This window comes from Brachyhypopomus gauderio, chromosome 6 (assembly GCF_052324685.1).
Source record: "Brachyhypopomus gauderio isolate BG-103 chromosome 6, BGAUD_0.2, whole genome shotgun sequence".
NCBI lineage: Eukaryota > Metazoa > Chordata > Actinopteri > Gymnotiformes > Hypopomidae > Brachyhypopomus > Brachyhypopomus gauderio.
The window spans coordinates 32,542,048-32,562,316 of NC_135216.1; the positions used below are offsets into that span (position 1 = coordinate 32,542,048).

Here is a 20,269-nt window from a genome sequence, read left to right on the forward strand (position 1 = left end):
TCCACTGTAGGTGTCAGAGACAGTCCCTCTTCACTCCGAGCATCATAGGATTGGAGAGGCCAATAGCTTTTAGAACTGTAGCGTGTTTTCCACAGTGGTACTGGAATCATCTGTTACTGCACTACTGCAGTGCCTGGTATACTCTCTCTCTCTCTCTCTCTCTCTCTCTCTCTCTCTGTCTTTTCCCCTTCTTTCTCCCTGTGTGTGTGTGTGTGTGTGTGTGAGAGAGAGAGAGAGAGTGTCTATTGGTTGCATTACAGCATTTCTTGTCTCATTGACCGCTTTGCTACAGCTGTGTTCTTAAAAAACAGACATGATTTGTTTGCTCAGCCTGAAAGACTTAATTTAATGTATACTCAACTCTTTCCCCAACTCACAATAGAAACCACAAGAGAAAAACGTGGCTGTTGTGTTTACCTGACGTGATTTTCACCCACTTTCTACGGTGAGACTTCACACGGCCACCTGCTGTCTCCATGACATTCATGTAGAAGGCAGGCGTGATGGTACCAGGCAGAAGCAGCACATCTGTGCATCATGAAACGTCTCCAAGCTCTCCAAACACTACGGAGCTCCAGGCTGGTGGGGGGGTTTAAACCCCTCACACTCCTCACATTCAGAAGAGTGGAGAGCTTTTTACAATTTCTCTTCCCAGAATTCCTACATATTCTGAGTGGGGCCGGTGAGGTGGAGTTGAGGATGTAAGACCAAGACTAAACCTTAAATCTGGACTAAGAACTTGGCCCTGACTCCTTCACATGGAAACCCCTACGATTTGAAGCAAGCCCTACTGATGGGGGCAGTATTATCCTCTGACAGCTTGTCCTCTGACACAAACTCTGGGTTCACCCACATCATCTGGCCAATCTCCACAGCCAAACCTCCCTCAATGGCACCAAACTACTGTGTGAGTACATGGTATGCATGATCATCAGATGAACTGACTCAGGATCAGTGGATTGATGGCATCAGCGGACTGAGAGAGGTCTAGAGCTGCTCCTCTATCAGGTGAGCAGGCTTATTTTATCCCGGTCCCATCTTCTGGTAGGGACTGAACACAAGCGATGTGATCATGTCTGGGCTTTGGGATCTAGAATTCATCATTCTAGAGTCTGTAAGAGATTGAAGATACCACCTGAAAGTGAGATAGTGTCGGAGAACAGAGGAAGAGGAGGGAGTGGCCGAGGTTACAGACAGCAGCATTCATCAAACACACAGATGAAGAAGAACGTCCTTATCTCTCTATCTCTCCTCATCTGTTTTTCTCTTTGTCATATTTTTCACTGCGTTTGTCTTATTTACTCGTAATTCAGAGCAAGAACCTGGTCACACACGCCCATCTTCATCCACACACCAGTCCTGCTTTCCCCACCTCCTCTGGGCGTGGCCTACACAGACACAGGGAGGGTGGGTGTTTCTATAACGCCCTTGCACTTCTCGCGTGTGCGTGCACGGTCCTGTTGGAGGAGGAGGTGAAGGAGCTGGAGAGGGTGTAGGACAGGGGTGGGCAATTAATTTTTACAAGGGGCCACATGAGAAACCTGAATTGTGTCAGAGGGCCACACAAACAATAATGACGTCATCACAGTGGCTCCGCCCACCTCACGCAAACTTCCGCGAACGGCGGAGGCGTTTATACTTTCCGCGTCACATTCTGTGCAGTGTTCTCCGAAACGATGTGTGTTGGTATAAAGAAACACCCCTCAAAAACAGGGGAAGGAACATTTACCTGACCAATTTTAATGTTGCTTTTTGTTTCAGATCTGAAAAGTGCTGGAATTTAGGCTAAATACTTGAAAATGTTTGAATGTTCGTTTCACAACAAATAGCCATCTGAATGAACAGTTTTCTTATATTACGTTAACAAATACGAGCCTTTTGTAATTCCAGGACGAAACATGAGAGAACGTGAAGACAGATTGGGCGTTTTGAAAATAAACAATAATTAAATAATGTGATAAAAAAGCGAATTATTTCAGATCATTTCGAATATATGTATAAATATTTAACTTAATTAAGTTTAACATGCTGGGAAATATTGAAATGGACCTTGAAAGTGATGTATATTCCACCTTGTAAAGGTGTATGAACCCTGCAAACATGACTTTGTTCATTGCGCTGAAGCACGGCGCGCGCGCGAAGTTACAAAATTCGAGAGGTGCACGACCTCGCGAATCGACAGCACGTGAGGCCACCGTAATTACGTCATTTTCGCCGCGCGGACCCTCGCACGCGTCAAGTATAAACCAGGCTTAAACCTAGCTTTAAAGCACTTCTACGGCACTTTCAAGGTCCATTTCAATATTTCCCAGCTGACTCAGGTTCTCTCTTAAGCTCGGTTTCTGGAATGGAAAACCTGAGCTTTCGTTAACTCTGAGTTTACTTACCCGCTTTCTGGAATACCCTCCTGTTCAGTCAGCTATTTGTTGTGAATCGAAATACAGTTACATATTCAAGCATCTTCAAGTACTTTAGCCTAAATTCCAGCACTTTTCAAACCTGGAACACAATGCACAATTAAAATTCGTCACGTAAATTTTCCGCCGTTTGCGGAGGTTCGCGCGAGGTGCAACGTTCACTCCCGAAAGTATAAATTCAGCCTTAACTTGTCGCTGATCACCTACAGTGTTCTCGCACAGCTCACACACACACGCAGGTATGTCTACACGGAATTAACACAAACGTAGCGCTTTCAAAATAAAAGCGTCACAGTTGTATTGCACGCACGACATAGATATTTGTTTCATTTATGATTGGCCTCTCGCGGGCCGGACAGGGACGCACAACGGGCCGGATGTGGCCCGCGGGCCGTGGCTTTCCCAGGTCTGGTGTAGGAGGTGGAAAGGGTGGAGGTGATTACAGTTTTTGCTGATGCTAAGACCCAATTTCTGAAACTGTGGTTCTTTTGACGAAACTTAACACACAGCAGGCAATGCTACACACAACAGGCAAAACATCTCACACTTCTGGAAAAAGCACACACTTCAATCAAAACTCTTGCAACTCTTGCCAAAACCATATTTTTGCATCTAAATGCTACACACAAATATCAGATGATTAGCCTTTCATATATGTGACTACACACTGAAGTGACAAATGGAAAACACTACTACTAGTTTGTAGTCTGCTGTAAAGGTCTGTCAGAGGTCTCACATATACATGAATATTCACAAATATTGAGGTTCTGCATATTCCATAAAGTAAAATTTACACCATAAAGTAAAATACAAGGGGAAGGGTTTTTTTTTGGTTTTGCATGAATAGTAGAAGAAGGTGATGATCTGCACAGTGTTGTAGGGACCAAGAGTGGCATGATGATGAATGGCAAATTCATAGTGCAGTTGTTTCACACTGTCACTGGCCCAGTCCGGATAGACTCACTGAATGGATGTTGCTGATGGTGACGTTGTCAGTAATGATGTGCTGTTGTAGTTGTTGTAAAGGTATGCTGCTGTTTGCTCTGACCATATTGACGATAGTCTCTTTCTGTTCTGAGGTGGATAGCCACCCACCAGGGGGTAGTCTAGTACATGATGTAGTATGTATAGAGGGGTAGTTTATTACATGATGTAGTATGTGTAGAGGACAGGTCTACTTATCTGTTCTCATTTTGAAATGTCTGGATGATGCTACAGTGTAGCAGCACAGATAAGGTTGGACCCTTTGCCTCCAGAAAACCCAACGCATGCTTGACCACATGGTCGACTAGAGTGGCTCTGATCTCATCCATTATGGTTGCTCATCCTCTTCCACATTCTCGTACTCTTCATCGTCATCTCTATGCAGTATTGAACTCCAGTGATGTGCACACAAAGATTTGCAACTTGGGGCCTCTTTATAGGGATTTGACTTTGATGTCTAAAAATTAGCTAGAAGTGTTGTAACGTGTGAGAACTGGGTATGAATTTTCGTAGGTGAGTGTAGCAGTGTTTTCTGTAAGAAACATGGTTTTCAGTATTGAATGTTGTGTCTTATGTGAACAACTGTGTTTAAAGTATGCTGTCAATTCCAGGTGCCGCGATTAAAAGTCCTCACCAGGATTTTGCTCAGGCTTCCTGGATTGTGTTGATTCCACTAATTTTACCTGGATTGCTAATTAGAAAATATAGCAAGCTTGAGCAAAATCCTGGTGAGGACTTTTAATCGCGGCACCTGGAATTGACAGCACTAGTTTAAAGTTTAGCAAAAAGTGTGTTTTAGGATTTCTAAATGAGTGTAAGGCAGAGAATGTGCTTAAGGTTTAGCGCACCCGGTCAATACATAGGCTACATGGGTTAGTTGTTTCAGAAATTGTGCTATAAAGACCACTTTTTGTGTCTTAGCAGCTGCAAAAAACTGTAAACATCCTCATTGTTGTTTGCATTTCTCCATGCCCGTCCCCCTGTTCGCTTTATGTCTCCCAGTTCTTAAAATGCAACGGAGTGTGAGGCTGTAGGGGGTGTGGCCTAAACATAACCCCTCCCCCCATCCCCCCAAATACAGAGTAGTGGAGAATGACGGGAGTCTGCATGTAGCCTGCACCTCATAGGATGCTGAGCTGTTACTGTATCGGACGGCAGCTCTATAAATGTTAACGATTTTGCCAAAATACAGAAATACGATGTCACAAGTGTGATGGCCAAGGACAGCACTCTACAGCTCCCTGCAATTACACACGCTTCTGCACATGAGGGTGCAATCAGCAGATTCTCAAACGGCTGTACTGCACTTAGACATGACCCTGGGATTGACCCTCAATGACCTTACAGCCATGGCCCATGGATATTCCCACACCTTGCCTTAAACAACTCTCAGTCTCTCTCCCTCTCTCCCTCTCTTTCTGTCTCTACCTCCAATACCACATCATTATTACCCAATAATAAAATCATATTATGACTGATTGATGTGTTTGAAATTGAAATAAGGAAGCCAAGCCACTTCCAATGTGGCTTTAATGAGGTCATCCAGAGGTTATCCAGAGGTCATCCCTCAACCATGAAGAGCCTGTTGAGGCTGAGAGCGCTAAGATGGAGTGAAGGGTAACATTGCATAAGAGGGCAGTGGACAAAACAGATTAGGCCCAATCTTTTGGCCCTTGGGACACGGGAGAAATGAATCAGTAATCTCTTCTTTGTGTTTTGTTAGCAGTTCTCTTCATAAGAACTCTTGGCACAGAGAGGGAGACAGATAGAGAGAGACAGGGAGATAGAGCAAGACAGATAGGGAGGTAGATAGAAGGGGATAGAGAGAGACAGATAGAGAGTGACAGAGAGAGACACATACACAGAGGCCCAAAGATGCCAGTCTCTGAAAGATCAACAAATTACTACAAGTTAGTGCTTGATTTTCTGTCAGTATTATTTTAGCAAAGTGTCACTCGTTACGCCTGCCACATTAGCCAGCCAAGAAACACACACACACAGAAGCTTACAGAGCACACACACTGAACTGAGCCTATCCAAGTGGAAATTTATGAGGAGATAGCAGTAAATAGTTTCCAAGATGAAAGACACACACACATAGCTTTACACAATGATCCATAACCATACACACACAATGATACATTCAAACTCAAATGCACAGAATATAATCTCACTCTTCTTCTCACACACTCTTCCACTGTGAATTGGGTACCTGAGAATCCAAATACAATTTCAGAACAATGGCATCATGGGAAATTCACTGAGAAATGCTTTAAAGTTTCTAGAATATTCCATTACGTGTTATATGCAACAATATCAATTTCCCACCTGGTCTGGTTGTGTGCACCAGATTCCAAACAGTCTGCAAACTTGTCTAATAGTAGATCATAACCCAGGCAACCCCAGATATCAGCCAGTGGGTTGCTAGAATATTGTCTTCTATTCACACTGGTTCTCTGGGCTTGTCAGCATTTTACTGCACATTCTACAGCCAACTGCAAATACTGGAATGGTTGTGATTGTTGAAGTCTGTTGGGAGTTGTAGGCAAATACAGCTGATTGTTGGAGAATTATGGAGAAGTTCTACAATGTTTTGTTCCTTTTCTGGACCACAGATATGAGCAGACTCACCAAATCTACTTCTGTTCATCAGGTACATGGTGAGGGTTTACACGACAGCAGCTGGTTTAACATTGGTCTTAGACAAAATTCACATCAAAACAACACTGTGTGTGTATTGTTAGAAAATAATATCTCTAGAATTTTAGAGGGTATTTTGGGTCTTGGCTCAGAAACAGAAAATTGGGGATTTTTGTCAAGCAGAGGCAGGTTGTTGTGTGTGTGTGTGTGTGTGTGTGTGTGTGTGTGTGTGTTTAGAGAGAACAGAGAGCTTGGGTTCCGGCTGCTGTATGCTGGTCTTAGCAGATTGCTGGCACATTGTGTTTGGAGCATTAATGGTTCCACAGCTAGTGAACTGAATTGTCTCCATCATAAAGACAGATGCATTTTAACCACACTGAGGAGAAACGTGTGCTCTGCACAGGACTCAAATAGGCTCAGTCAAAACAAACTCTCTCATCCAGAATAGAGTGAGAAAGAGGGGGAAGTGACAGAGAGAAAGTGTGGAAAAACAGACTAATGAAAAGTGTGAAAGAGACAAACAAAAGAAACAGACAAAGAGTTAAACATAGAGAGAGAGGAAGAGTGTGTGTGACCTAAATCACCCATTCAGTCTGTATAAAAGCCAGTCTGGATTCATGATATGCTATTAAAGTAAGCAACTCTAATTGGCCTCTCCTCTCTCTCTTTCTCCTCTCTCTCTGTGTGTCTCTGTCACCTTCTCTCTCTCCCTCTCTTTCTCACTTTCACATATACACCCCACCACACAGCAGTTCAAATCCATTTTCATTAAAGGTGCTAGTAAGACATGTTAACAGATAATAAAGCCCTGTACAGGCGAGCAGGGCACATCCAGTCTAGAATGGCGTAGCAAGTCTAGAGCAGGACATATCCAGTCTAGAGCAGGACGTATCCAGTCTAGAGCGGGATGTATCCAGTCTAGAGCAGGACGTATCCTGTCTAGAGCAGGACATATCCTGTCTAGAGCAGGATGTATCCAGTTTAGAGCAGGACGTATCCAGTCTAGAGCGGGACATATCCAGTCTAGAGCAGGCCTCATTTCAGTACAAATGTATTTTAGCTTCTTCAGTGGTGCTCATTTACTAACTGTGCTCTCAGTTTTAACCAGTAGCACCACAAGAAAAGCACAGTTGCACTTCAGTCCCAGTATCTGTCTAACTGGATCTCTTATACCTTTAGATTACATAATTACACACACACACACACACTCAAGGACGCTTATTCTATCAGTGCATTTCTCTCTGTCTTATGTGCATGGAGATGTCTTTAAACCTACAACAGGGGTCCATATACTCTGTCCTACATTCAGTCCTGCAGTCCTCTCATTCAGCATGTGGGACTTTAGGGAGACGCTTCAGTTGGTAGTCACTGTCTGGTACCATACCACAACCTGGCACTTTATTAGGTCAGTGTACTGACACTGTCTGTGTGTGTGTCTGTATCTGTGTGCATGTGTGTGTGCATTTACATGTATGTAGCAGTTGATGTCACCCCTTTGATTAAACATGCATTGCCTAATCCTCTTCTGCACACTCTTGCCTGCATAATCTATTTGTTCTAGCAGCCCCTGTTATTTGACTATTCTGTTTGCATAATCTACTAATGTTAAATTAGACCAGTACCTGTCATTTGCATAATATGTGTTATATGTGACCACTCCCTGTAGTTTGTGTTAATTTTTGATCAGTCATTTAAGTAATCTGGGTGTTATATTTGACCATTACCTGTTGTGTGTGTATTCTAGGTATGTGATCAGTCCCTTTCGTTGCATAATTATATGTGACCAGTTCTTCATTTAGGAAATATTAGTAAACTCAAATCTAGATCTAGAACCACTTCTACAGGCGTATATGTAATCTCTTATATGTAATTTCTTATATGTAAGTAAGTAAGTAAAATTCATTTATATAGCACTTTTCACAGGCACAAGCCACAAAGTGCTTTACAACGGAAAATAAAATAAAATAAATAAAAAACACAAAAACACACACTATAAAACAGAAATAAAATACAGTGCACAAGGTCAACGGCTGCAACCTCCACCACTAACTAAACGCCTGCGTAAAAAGGAAAGTCTTTAGCTGTTTTTTAAAAGTATCCACAGAGTCAGCTGATCTTAAATGTGGTGGAAGTGTAATGTAATGTAAAGTAATCTCTTATTGTCTTTTGCTTAATCACGTTGATTATTCAAATGGTCTCACTTAATCTTGTATTGATTATTGTAAAGGCCTTTTACTTAATCTTGTATTGATTATTGTAAAGGTCTTTTACTTAATCTTTTATTGATTATTGTAATGATTTTACTTAATCACATATTGATTATTTTAATGGTCTTTTACTTAATCACATATTGATTATTATAATGGTCTTTTTTCCTCGATTATTAGATCTGCCATAAATCATCTGCAGGCAATATAATCCATATCACTAATATATATTTACTAATATATACTAACATATACAAGGGGGAGGGTTTTTTTTTGGTTTTGCATGAATACTAGAAGAAGGTGAAGAACATACATATCACCAATTCATATCATTAATCCATCTCACAACTATATATCACTAATACACACACACACATATATATATATATTAGTGGTGTACGTTAATTTGATACTCTTATCGGGCGATATAAAAATTATTGCCGTTAATCTATTCTTAAAGTTGGGTTGGGAACTGGGTCAAAATGGGTAAGCAAACTATGATGACTTTCAACTTGATAGTTTAGCTCGGCTGTATTCCTAACCAAATTGCACAGTAGGGGCGAGAACGAGTTTTTAAACCTGTGAATTATAAATCGTTCGTGTGTTTACATGGATGCAGCCACGAAGTCGCCAGGTTTGCTTCATGGAAAATTCATTTTTAGGAACGTAAAGTGTTAACGGAGCGGAGCTCGGAGCGGTCGTTTTCTGCATGGTCCTAGCGCTAGATTCGTCGCTTTTTAAATATTTCTTTTTAACCGTTAAAACTGCAGAGGACCAAAACCGGCTTTTGAAAAAGTCCCCCCCCCCCCCCCCCCCCAAATTACGTCCGTGAGGTTAAATGTACTAAATGTTGGCTTACATTTAAAATATCATGTTTAGCTGAATAAACATGTTATCAACCCCTTTTAATGTACAGTATGTAGGCTTACAAATTCATGTTTAACTGAATAAACCGTTGAACACGAGTAGCCTACATTTGATTGAGCATGTTTTTTTTCTTCAAGTATCAAAGTAGAACAGCTTTCTCAAGCAGTCATTGATGCATTTTGGAAACGGGAGATGAGCCCCTGGTCTAATGCACTCCCCCTATTAAGAAACCCTATCTCAAAAACTGACTTTTAGTCATTACTTGGGTAGCACGCACATGAGCCATTTTAATATAGATTAATCTAGATTAATTTCAAGATTTCAGTGAGATTAATCTAGATTAAAAAAAATTATCTATGCCCACCCCTAATATATATATATATATTAAGGGTGGGATGCGATAAAAAAAATTTACCGAAATAATTACAAGCTTTGTAATTAATTAATCTAAATTAATCGCATTTTAATCGCATTTCAATATTTAACATGAGGAATATTCATTTAAGTTTGAATGATGAATGAATCAATGAACATAAGCATAAACTTCAACATCTTGCTTATTTTTCCACCAGTCTACTACATAGACCAGAGGTCACCAACTGGCGGACCGCGGTCCGGATCCGGACCCGAACGCAGTCCTGTCCGGACCCAATCTCATTCCTTATTAACTGGATATTTTTTTATTTTGACGGGAGAATTAATTTTAAACCGGAGCATTTATTTCAGGGCTATTGAAAAAACACTCCGTCACGAGTGTTACGTTCGCTGCCACACCCACCCCCGCCGCCCCGGACCACAGGTTAAAGCTATCTGCCAAATTTGGACCGCGGAAAAATATAGTTGATTACCCCTGACATAGACCAATAGATGAGTGCAGAAAACAGAGCAAACAGTTTTCAGAACACTGGAAATTTTGGGAGCTTTGCTCAGGATACTGGAAGAATAAGAAGAACTGAAGTAAATCATAAGATGTTTTAAATACCATTTTAGATGGTAGACTTTCTTTAATTTCCCAGGCCTCTGCCACAGGCATCTCCATAGTGCCTAGAAGTGTCTTCTGCATGCTCAAAGCAAATGACTGGATCTTCATCATCTATAATATGAGCTGTCACACCAAGATAATTCTTGTTGCTAACAGAGGTCCAGTGATCCCCAGTCAGAGACACATTTGTGGCGTTCTTCACAATAACCTGTTTTACTTCCCTTTCCTCATCATACAGCTGCTGGATTTTCTTTGACATTGTCTTTCTGGACGGTAGTTCGTAACTTGCATCAGTTGACGCAATTTGCACTCCTATGTAAACCGTAGCACTCGACTCCGCGAGCGGCGGAGGCATTTAAACTCGCCGCGTCTTACTTAAGCCTTCGACCACAGAGAGCGGTCTACAGTCCACAGCAATCCAACTCGCTAGTGAATTGGTCAATTTGTCTAACGTGGACTTTGACATTTTGTTTCTTAATTTGAACCCCGACATGTGGTCGAGTGTTGACTGGCGACACTGTTTGCTCGTAAGTTATCATTACTGACCTGCGCATTAGCCCCAACATGTTTTGCATTGAGGTGGTAACGAAGGGTGGAAGTGCTCCTGTGATAAGCGAACTTCTTCCTACATAAAGTGTAAATAACACTATTTGTGTTTGTACTTTCATCTGGAAGTTTCTTATATTTAAATTTCCCATCCACCAGCGTAGCCTCTTCAGTCATCTCCATCATGCTCATCTTATTGTACATCCATATAATCTGTATGTCTGTGCACTGAGAAACATTCCACGGTGCAAAAGTGTCTCATGCGTTAAATGCGTTAATTTTTTTAGTTCGTTAATTTCCCTGTAATGAATTAATCGAAATTAACGCGTTAAAGTCCCACCACTAATATATATATATATATATATATATATATATATATATATATATATATATATATATATATATATATCAGTAGCGAACCGTGACCATTAAACCTGGGCCCGCTACACCCCTTCCCCCCCCGATTTTTTTTCCTCTCCTAATAAACTGCACTAAAGAATAAAGAAAAAACCGACAGTATAGCTTTAGAAACGCATGTAGTGCGTTCAAATAACATTTGTACTAGATAACTTGTTAAGCAAAATAAGTTTCCAAACAAAATAAGGTTTCACAGCTCCGTGGTTCTCGCAAGCGGAATATGTAAATGAGGACGTCAAAGGGCCGAATCGAAACTAGCTAGCGGCGGTAGGGTAACGACAGCTAGCGTCGCCACAGCGGGCGGAAATTATCATACAGTTAAGCCCGCCCACTAAGAGGGAAGATATGATTGGTCAATTTTACTGTCATTTGAAACTGGTATTGCGTTGAATTATAACTGCCAGGCCCTCTGTAAACGAACAGCGGGCATCACAGTCCTGATAGGGGGAGACACAGGCGCTTCCACTTAACCCCTCACCTTCCAACACAGATTGAATAGACACGGTTGAATATTTTATTTGCTTATATTTTTGTAATTGTTTAGATGTCGATTGTAAAACTGTAAGTAGATAAAATAAAATTGGATAATTATATATATAATGTTTTAAGAATATTTTAGGCCCTCTGAGAGGGCGTAGAGGGCCCTGACGGTTCCCCACTGTCAGGGCCCTCTACGCCCTCTCAGGGCCTAAAATATTCCTAAAACATAAATATATATTATAAAAATTATCCAATTTTTTAATCTACTTACAGTTTGACAATCGACATCTAAACAATTACAAAAATATAAGCAAATAAATAATTCACCCGTGTCTATTCAATCTGTGTTGGAAGGTGAGAGGTTAAGTGGAAGCCTGTGAGCCTGTGTCTCCCCCTATCAGGACTGTGATGCCCGCTGTTCGTTTACAGAGGGCCTGGCAGTTATAATTCAGCAGATACCAGTTTCAAATGACAGTAAAATTGACCAATCATATCTTCCCTCTGTGGTGGAATTGATGGCACAGAATTCAAGATCTTATAATATATTAAGCAGTATTTATTTGATAGCAAGAGAGTTACAAAATATAAAAGTATAAAAGTATGATGTGAAGCGTACGCTTCATGCAGTAACTCTGAACTGTCTCTCTCAGTCCAGATTCTTATAGTCAAAGTGTGTGTGTAGAAAAAACTAAGGATGCCTGCTTCCCAGGAGCAGTTATCAGTTTCCCTAGGATTCAACCTTGGGTGCTTAGAAACAGATAAGCAATATTATCACTAACTCTGCTGCTGCACAGAAAACTTCAGTCTTACAGAAAAACATCTTCAATATGGTTACAGTTAACTACTAAGCAGTACTTTTCACACAGACCGTGCTATAGTGTCTGCATGGACATGATTAACATGAATCACACATGAATATAATCAATATTTCCTTCACACCTCTTAGTGGGCGGGCTTAACTGTATGATAATATCCGCCTGCTGTGGCGATGCTAGCTGTCGTTAGCATCCCACCGCTAGCTATTTTCGATTCATTCCTTTGATGCCCTCGTGCGCGTTGTTTACATATTCCGCTTCCGAGGAATAATAACAGTACAGATATTATTGTTTATTGTGTTTCTAAAGCTGTATCTCAGTTTATATATATATATATATATATATATATATATATATATATATATATATATATATATATATATATATATATATATATACATACATGTATGTATGCACACACACACCCACACCCTCACACCACGTGATATTGGTATATGTTCTCTCACACACCAGTGTCAGCGATATAGATTAAAATGTATAAATATGCATACACACACACAGATACACATACAAAGCCACACATAAACACTCCCCCAACACACATAATGGTGACGCACCAATAAACACACATACAGTATCCCTCATAGCTGTGTGTACCATACTTCACACACTCTTCATCACCCGTCACACACACATCACAACACATACACACACACACACTCCTCATAACCCCTCACACAAACTCATCACTCACAGATTTTCATCACACACACACACACACAAACACACTGTCACTCTCACACTTCTACACAGTTGCAGTCTGCCTGCCCATACTGCGTGTGTAAACACAACATTGCACCTTCTACTGTGAAAGAATTATAAAGAATACTGTAAAGAATTGCACTGTACTATTTTACCATAGACCACAACTTAAAACTCAGATCATTCACCAGTACACATGCACACACACACCTGGAGTTGCTCATATCAGTTTGACGTCCACGGCTTCTCTCCACACCCAGCTTGGTGAAGATCCCGATCAGCACCATGATGGCCACCACGCCGCAGATGATGTAGACGATCATGTGTGTGCGGTCCCGGTCGGCCTGCTCCTGCACCTCGGTGACGGGCGGCGCCGGCCGGCCCGTGTTGGCCCAGACGGGCGTGTCGTAGTTGGAGCAGGACGTCTGGTCCAGGCTGTGGATGCGGAACTGGCAGCAGAAACGGTAGTAGCAGGAGCCGCAGCAGAAGAGGTAAATACCGGCGTTGCAGTTGAACGGCGGGTCCCACTGGCCCATCACGTCGTAGTAGCCCCAACAGCGGCTGCCCCCCTCCGGAACCCCCTCGCCCGCCGGCAACAGCGTGAGCTCCGGGGAGCCAGACGGGATGGCCGTTCGGTTGCCCGCCCGCACATCTGCAGGGCCAGAGGTCTGGGCATAGGACTGGTTCACAACGCACAGGGCGAGAGTCAAAAGGGCACAGGATGAGTGGAATGTCATCTTCACCCTTCTGTGGTACTGACGGGGTGTGGAAGAGTCTAAAAGGGCTGATGAACAGCCCGAAGGGGTGTAGAAGAGTCCAACGGCTGTAGGGCTCTGCCCTGGACCCACAGAAGGAGCAAGTGGGTGGAGTCAGGAAGAGAGTAGAAGGGGTGGAGTCATGCAGAGAAGAGAGTAGGTGGAGTCAGTGATCTGGCACGGACCTGCCAGACCTACACTGAGGCAACACTACAACCAAAGACAGAGAGAGAGAGAGGGAGGGGGGGGGGGGGAGGAAGGAAGAGGGAGAAAATAGAAGGAAGAGAGAGAAATAGAGAGAGTGGGGGGAGAGAGACAATCAATCACCCCACACTCCACATCAATCCACGCCAGCTCAGCACCAACACAATCACCGACAACATCTCTATTCCCCCACTGTAAGAGAGAGAAAGAAATGGAGAGAGACAGCAAGAGAACAAGACAGAGAAAGAGAGCAAGATAGAGAGAGGCAGCAAGAGAGCAAGACAGAAAGAGAGACAGCAAGACAGATAAATAGAGAGAGCAGGATCAGAGAGTCACCCACATATGAAGTTCCCTGAGGCCTCTTGATAAATATCCTTCAAATACAATCATCCAATCAGGTGCCTGGACTCCAACATGGTACCTCCCACCCACTAGATCAGTCCACTTCATTCAGAATGCGGTTGTCTGTATCCGCGACGACGGTTGTAGCACAGAACTGCTGTAATCATATCCGTGGCTCTAAGACAACCAAACTGTTTCCTTGGCACTTTCAGAATCCATCTATGACCTTGACGACATGGGAACTGCATGGTATCCGTGACGACCCCTGTCCCACCAAACACTTACAGTAACACGGTAAAGCATCACTAATGTCTTTCACAAGTTCTGTTCTATTTGCAGGTTGATGTCTTCTTTTGAATGCGGTCTCCGTAATCCAGTCTGCGTGACACTGTCCAGTACACTGTCCTGTGTGTCTCTGGTGTGGTCACCCCTGTGGACAGAAATCACAGGCGGACGTGAGTAGATCTGGTCGCCCGCAGCCGTGAGAGAAAGTGTTGGACACACTTCAGTACGGACAGACAGATTTTGACATGGTTTGTAGAAGCGCAAATTGAGTTTGACACGGTCCTGTGGGAAAGCCCAGATATTTTGTGCAGTATTGTACAGAAGTGGAGTGTGTGTTTAATGCAGATCCCTGTTGAAGTGGATTGTGTGTGTGTGTGTGTGTGTGTGTGTGTGTGTGTGTGTGTGTGTGTGTGTGTGTGTGTGTGTGTGTGTGTGTGTGTGTGTGCGCGTGCGTGCGTGTCCAGCACTGGTCGCTCACTAAGCAGACATACGCTGCAGTGATTGTCACAGCACACAAAGCTGCCCCAGTGTTCACCAAACAGAGCTTTTAAAGGTCTGAGATGGCATAGTTGAAAGCTTTGGTGGTTTTAGGGGCAGATGGCGAAATAATGACCTGCTAATGGACTCCTGACTGAGAAGGACCTGCTGAACAACACCTGAACACTTGAACATAAGGAGCAGTAGCTACTTAACACCTCACTAGAGAGCAGTACCTACTTAACACGTCACTAATGAACAGTCCCTACCAATGAAGCATGTTAAATAAAGCATGTATTATAAAACACTTCTCAGCTCAGAAAAATATGTTGTATATATTATATTCAGTTTGCATTTGATTTCATCTAGATTTTAAATGAGTTCTTTTACATTTTAGATATTTTGTTTGAATCCTGGTGTTTCTGTTTTGCTTGTCTTGCCTTTCAACATCTCTCCTGCTCTCTGGCATGTACATGACACACACATAAACACACAAACACTCATACACAAACACACAGTGTACACAAACTGATCTTCAAGTTTGTGGATGTTTGTGATGAGGGAGCATGAGAGAGAAGGAGTGAGAGAAGTAGAGAGGGAGGGAGAGGGATAGAGAAGGAGTGAGGGGTAGAGAAGGAGTGAGAGGTAGAGAGGGAGTGTGAGGGAGAGAGGGATAGAGAGGGAGTGAGAGGTAGAGAGCTGAATTAGGTCATTGTTTCTTTTTACCCCCATAATCTAATGAGTTCTCAAAACACACACACACACACTTAACATATCAACAATGGCTCAATACATCTTGTGCAGCACCTGTTATAATCCTGCCTATAGATACTACCTTCACCTCTATATCCACCACACAACACCATCTCTGCGCCTTCACCTCTAACCCCACCCCTCTACCCCATCCCCACCCACTCACCTCTATCTCTGGCCCCAACCCCACCTTCTCCCCTCCTCCTCTCCCCTCCTCCCTTCTCCTCCTCTCCTCTCCCCTCCTCCTCTCTCCTCCTCTCTCCTCCTCTCTCCTCCTCTCCTCTCCCCTCCTCCTCTCTCCTCCTCTCTCCTCCTCTCTCCTCCTCTCTCCTCCTCCCTTCTCCTCCTCTCCTCTCCCCGTACTCATTCCACCAATTGCCCCATAGTTCAACACCATGTAGACTGCCCCATAGCTCAACACTGTGTAGACTGCGCCATAGCTCAACACCATGTAGACTGCCCCATAGCTCAACACCATGTAGACTGCCCCATAGCTCAACACTGTGTAGACTGCGCCATAGCTCAACACCATGTAGACTGCCCCATAGTTCAACACCATGTAGACTGCCCCATAGCTCAACACTGTGTAGACTGCGCCATAGCTCAGCGCCATGTAGACTGATCCGTAGCTCAACACCATGTAGACTGCCCCATAGCTCAGCACTGTGTAGACTACCCCATAGCTCAACACCATGTAGACTGCTCCATAGCTCAACACTGTGTAGACTGCGCCATAGCTCAGCACTGTGTAGACTGCCCCATAGCTCAACACCATGTAGACTGCCCTGTAGCCCAACAACCTGCTCTACCAATCCAGAGAATCAGGCAGCCTGCTAAAGCTCTTCAGAGCAAACGCAGAAAGCAGGTCTTACCCAGGCGCCGTGCTCTAGGAAAACACGCATACTGTATATTGATATATGTATAGTGGTGTTATAGATATATCTTTATATGTATGTGTTTTCTCTGGTGATGCCGCCCTGCCTCCTCAGGAGCGAGTGAACAAGTGAGCGTGTCTCGGTGGTCGGGCCGGCGTGCGCAGGACGGGCTCTCGATCCCGGCCGCTCCCCTCCTGTCCGCCGTTGCGTGTGCCGTGATCCAGAGAGGCTGTGTTCCCGCGCGCAGGCAACAGCGAATGAGACGGCTGTCTCCCCCACACACCGCCTCCTGCACCATCGCTCTCCCTCCCTCCCTCACTATTATGAGCAAATCAACACACCTCACTCGCAGAGGCCCCGCCCCCTCCCTTCCTCCCTCCCTCTTTCTCTCCTTCTCTCACTCACACTTTCTATCTCTCTCTGCCTGCCTCTGTTTTCTCTTTCTCGGTCATTGACACCTCCTTATCTTCTTCCTCTCTGCCTCTTATTTGTTTCTTTCTCTCCCTCTGTCTCTCTTTCTCTCCCTCTGTCTCTCTCTCTCTGTCTTTCTCTCCCTCTGTCTCTCCCTCTGTCTCTCTCTATGTCTGTCTAGCTCTCTATGTTATATTTATTTTTTCTGTCTTTATTTTGTTTACATGCTCTGTCTTTGTCCTTTCCTCACACTCTCTCGAACATCTCCCCTTGTGTGTGTGTGTGTGTGTGTGTGTGTGTGTGTGTGTGTGTGTGTGTGTGTGTGTGTGTGTGTGTGTGTGTGTGTGTGTGTGTGTGTGTGGTCTTTTGGCACCAGGCTGAGATAACATGCAGAAAAGACCACAGGATTTGCATACTGCACACTACACAGTGCACCCTACACACACTAAATTGCATAATACATACTATACACTACATGAACACAAAACACACTACATCGAATACTACACACCACACGCTACCTAGTGAATACTGTAAACTGTAAACAGCATACATACAACATAAACAGCATATTACAAACCACATTCAGCAGTTCCAAACACATACTCATACTGAATACTACACTGCAAACAACACACACACACAAACACACACTGCACACTATGCTGGGCTAAATACTTCCACTTTATATTTAATGACAGCAAAATATATCAATGTTATTTTTATTTGTACACTTTTCAGGATTATTTTAACCCAAATAAATGTAATATGACCATAATGTATACATAATGTATAATGTCACACTGCTCAAGAAGTCTCTCTTTCTTTAGCGCTTGGGCTCCATAAAGAACTACACACATTTCAGGGGGATTTTAATGGCAATTGACATACAGTATATTGTAGAGCAAAGGTGGGGAGGGGTGGCATGAATGAAGAGATGGAGAGAGGATGAATCCCACGGGAGAAATAGAGGGCACAAAGGGTACAGCACGGGCCTTTAATCTCCTCTCTCTCTCTCTCTCTTTCCCTCTCTCTCACTTTCTCTCTCTCTCCTCTCCCTCTCTCCCTTTCTCTCTCTCTCCCTCCCTCTCTCTCTCATCCCTCCCTCTTTCTCATCTCTCCCTTTTCTCCTCCCTCTTCCCTCTCCCTCTCTCATTTTCTCTCCTCTCTCTCTCTCTCTCTCTCCCCCCTCACCCACTCGAGCCAAACATCATTCATCATCTGGGCCGTCTCTGCGATGCTCTGACATCACACATTTTCCCTGCATTCTCTAATGTGCAGTTTGCATGTCCAGGTGTGTCTGCTGGTGTAAGTACCTATAAAACATGTCAGATCCTCCTTGCAGGACTGGATATACTCCTCATCTAACCCAGTTGGGGAGCAGTGATGGGCACCAGGCATCGTGTGGGGGCAGACCAGCCACGTGAAGCTGACTGCAGATCAGTGGGTCCTGTTATATGGAGAGGGAGAGCAGGGGGAGATGCCACGTGAAGCTGACTGCAGATCAGTGGGTCCTGTTATATGGAGAGGGAGAGCAGGGGGAGATGCCACGTGAAGCTGACTGCAGATCAGTGGGTCCTGTTATATGGAGAGGGAGAGCAGGGGGAGATGCCACGTGAAGCTGACTGCAGATCAGTGGGTCCTGTTATATGGAGAGGGAGAGCAGGGGGAGATGCCACGTGAAGCTGACTGCAGATCAGCAGTTTTCCCAGTCTGTGTTTTCATGACTGATGCTGCAGTACAATATATGAAGCAGAGAATTACAGTGTCTGTAAAATCTATTAGGCCTTAGAACTGCAGTATTTGCCAAAGGAAACAGACAACACTTTTTGTTTACAATAATAGAATAATAGACATTAAACGTATGGGATTTGTGACTGTAGCTAAATAATTATGTCTGTGTGTGTGTGTGTGTGTGTGCGCGCGCGCGCGCGTGCATGCGTGTGTGTGTGTCTGTGTGCTTGTACAACTGCATAGCTGTATTCTGTTTCAGTATTTTCAGACAGAATCCATGTAACAAATTTAGTGTCAAACTAAATTAAACCATCAACAGACCAATTTGAGCAGTTTCATACAACCCAGTAAACAGTAATCAAACGCTGTTTGCCTGGATCATTAGTTTGTGTAGTACTGATCTAACACAGCACCTCTTCTATTTATATCTCAACAAGGCACCAATCCCCTCCACCACTCTCTCCACCACCCTCTCTCCACCCCTCTCATCACTCTCTCCACCCCTCTCTCCATCACTCTCTCCATCACTCTCTCCACCACTCTCTCCATCACTCTCTCCACCACCCTCTCTCCACCCCTCTCATCACTCTCTCCACCCCTCTCTCCATCACTCTCTCCACCACCCTCTCTACACCCCTCTCTCCATCACTCTCTCCACCACCCTCTCTCCATCACTCTCTCTCCACCCTCTCTACACCCCTCTCATCACTCTCTCCACCACTCTCTCCACCACCCTCTCTCCACCCCTCTCCATCACTCTCTCCATCACTCTCTCTCCACCCTCTCTACACCCCTCTCATCACTCTCTCCACCCCTCTCATCACTCTCTCCACCACTCTCTCTACACCCCTCTCATCACTCTCTCCACCACCCTTTCTACACCCCTCTCTCCATCACTCTCTCCACCACCCTCTCTCCACCACCCTCTCTCCACCCCTCTCCATCACTCTCTCTCCACCCTTTCTGTACCACTCTTTTCCCACGTCTCTCTCTCCACCACTCTCCCTATCCCTCTCTCCCCTGTCCTCTCTCCACCCCTCTCCCCATTACCCTCTCCACCCCATACTACCCACCCATCTCTCCATTTTCTCTCTCTCTCTCTCTCTCTCTCTCTCTCTCTCTCACTCATCCTCTCATTCCCTCCCTCTGTCTCTCTCTTCTCCTATTTTGCTGTTATAAAACTATTGCTGTGCTGTAATTGGACACACACACACACACACACACACAAGTGTCCTTGTCTGTATTTCAGTGTGATTGAATCATTGTGCCCTGCATATCGATTTGAGCCACAGGTTTGTATCCAGTTGCTATTCCATGTGACCTAGATCCTACTGCTAGTGGTGCTGGTGTGAGTG

General features: G+C 44.0%; 1 protein-coding gene and 1 long non-coding RNA gene across 3 annotated transcripts in view; one reads left to right on the plus strand and one right to left on the minus strand.

Moving 5' to 3' along the window:
• LOC143517720 (protein shisa-8) overlaps positions 1–17,003 on the minus strand; it is a 63,489-nt gene extending 46,486 nt beyond the window's left edge. For both annotated transcript variants that reach the window (XM_077010490.1, XM_077010489.1), the window contains exons 1-3: positions 16,767–17,003; positions 14,378–14,809; positions 13,289–14,043 (exon numbers count right to left, since the gene is read on the minus strand). In XM_077010490.1, the coding sequence (XP_076866605.1) occupies positions 13,289–13,815 (527 nt within the window). In that variant the 5' untranslated portion in view covers positions 13,816–14,043; positions 14,378–14,809; positions 16,767–17,003. The remainder of the gene's footprint in view (positions 1–13,288; positions 14,044–14,377; positions 14,810–16,766) is intronic.
• The window catches only part of LOC143517724 (uncharacterized), a 137,023-nt gene that overhangs the window by 31,621 nt on the left and 85,133 nt on the right, over positions 1–20,269 (plus strand). The gene's annotated exons all lie outside the window — the stretch shown is intronic.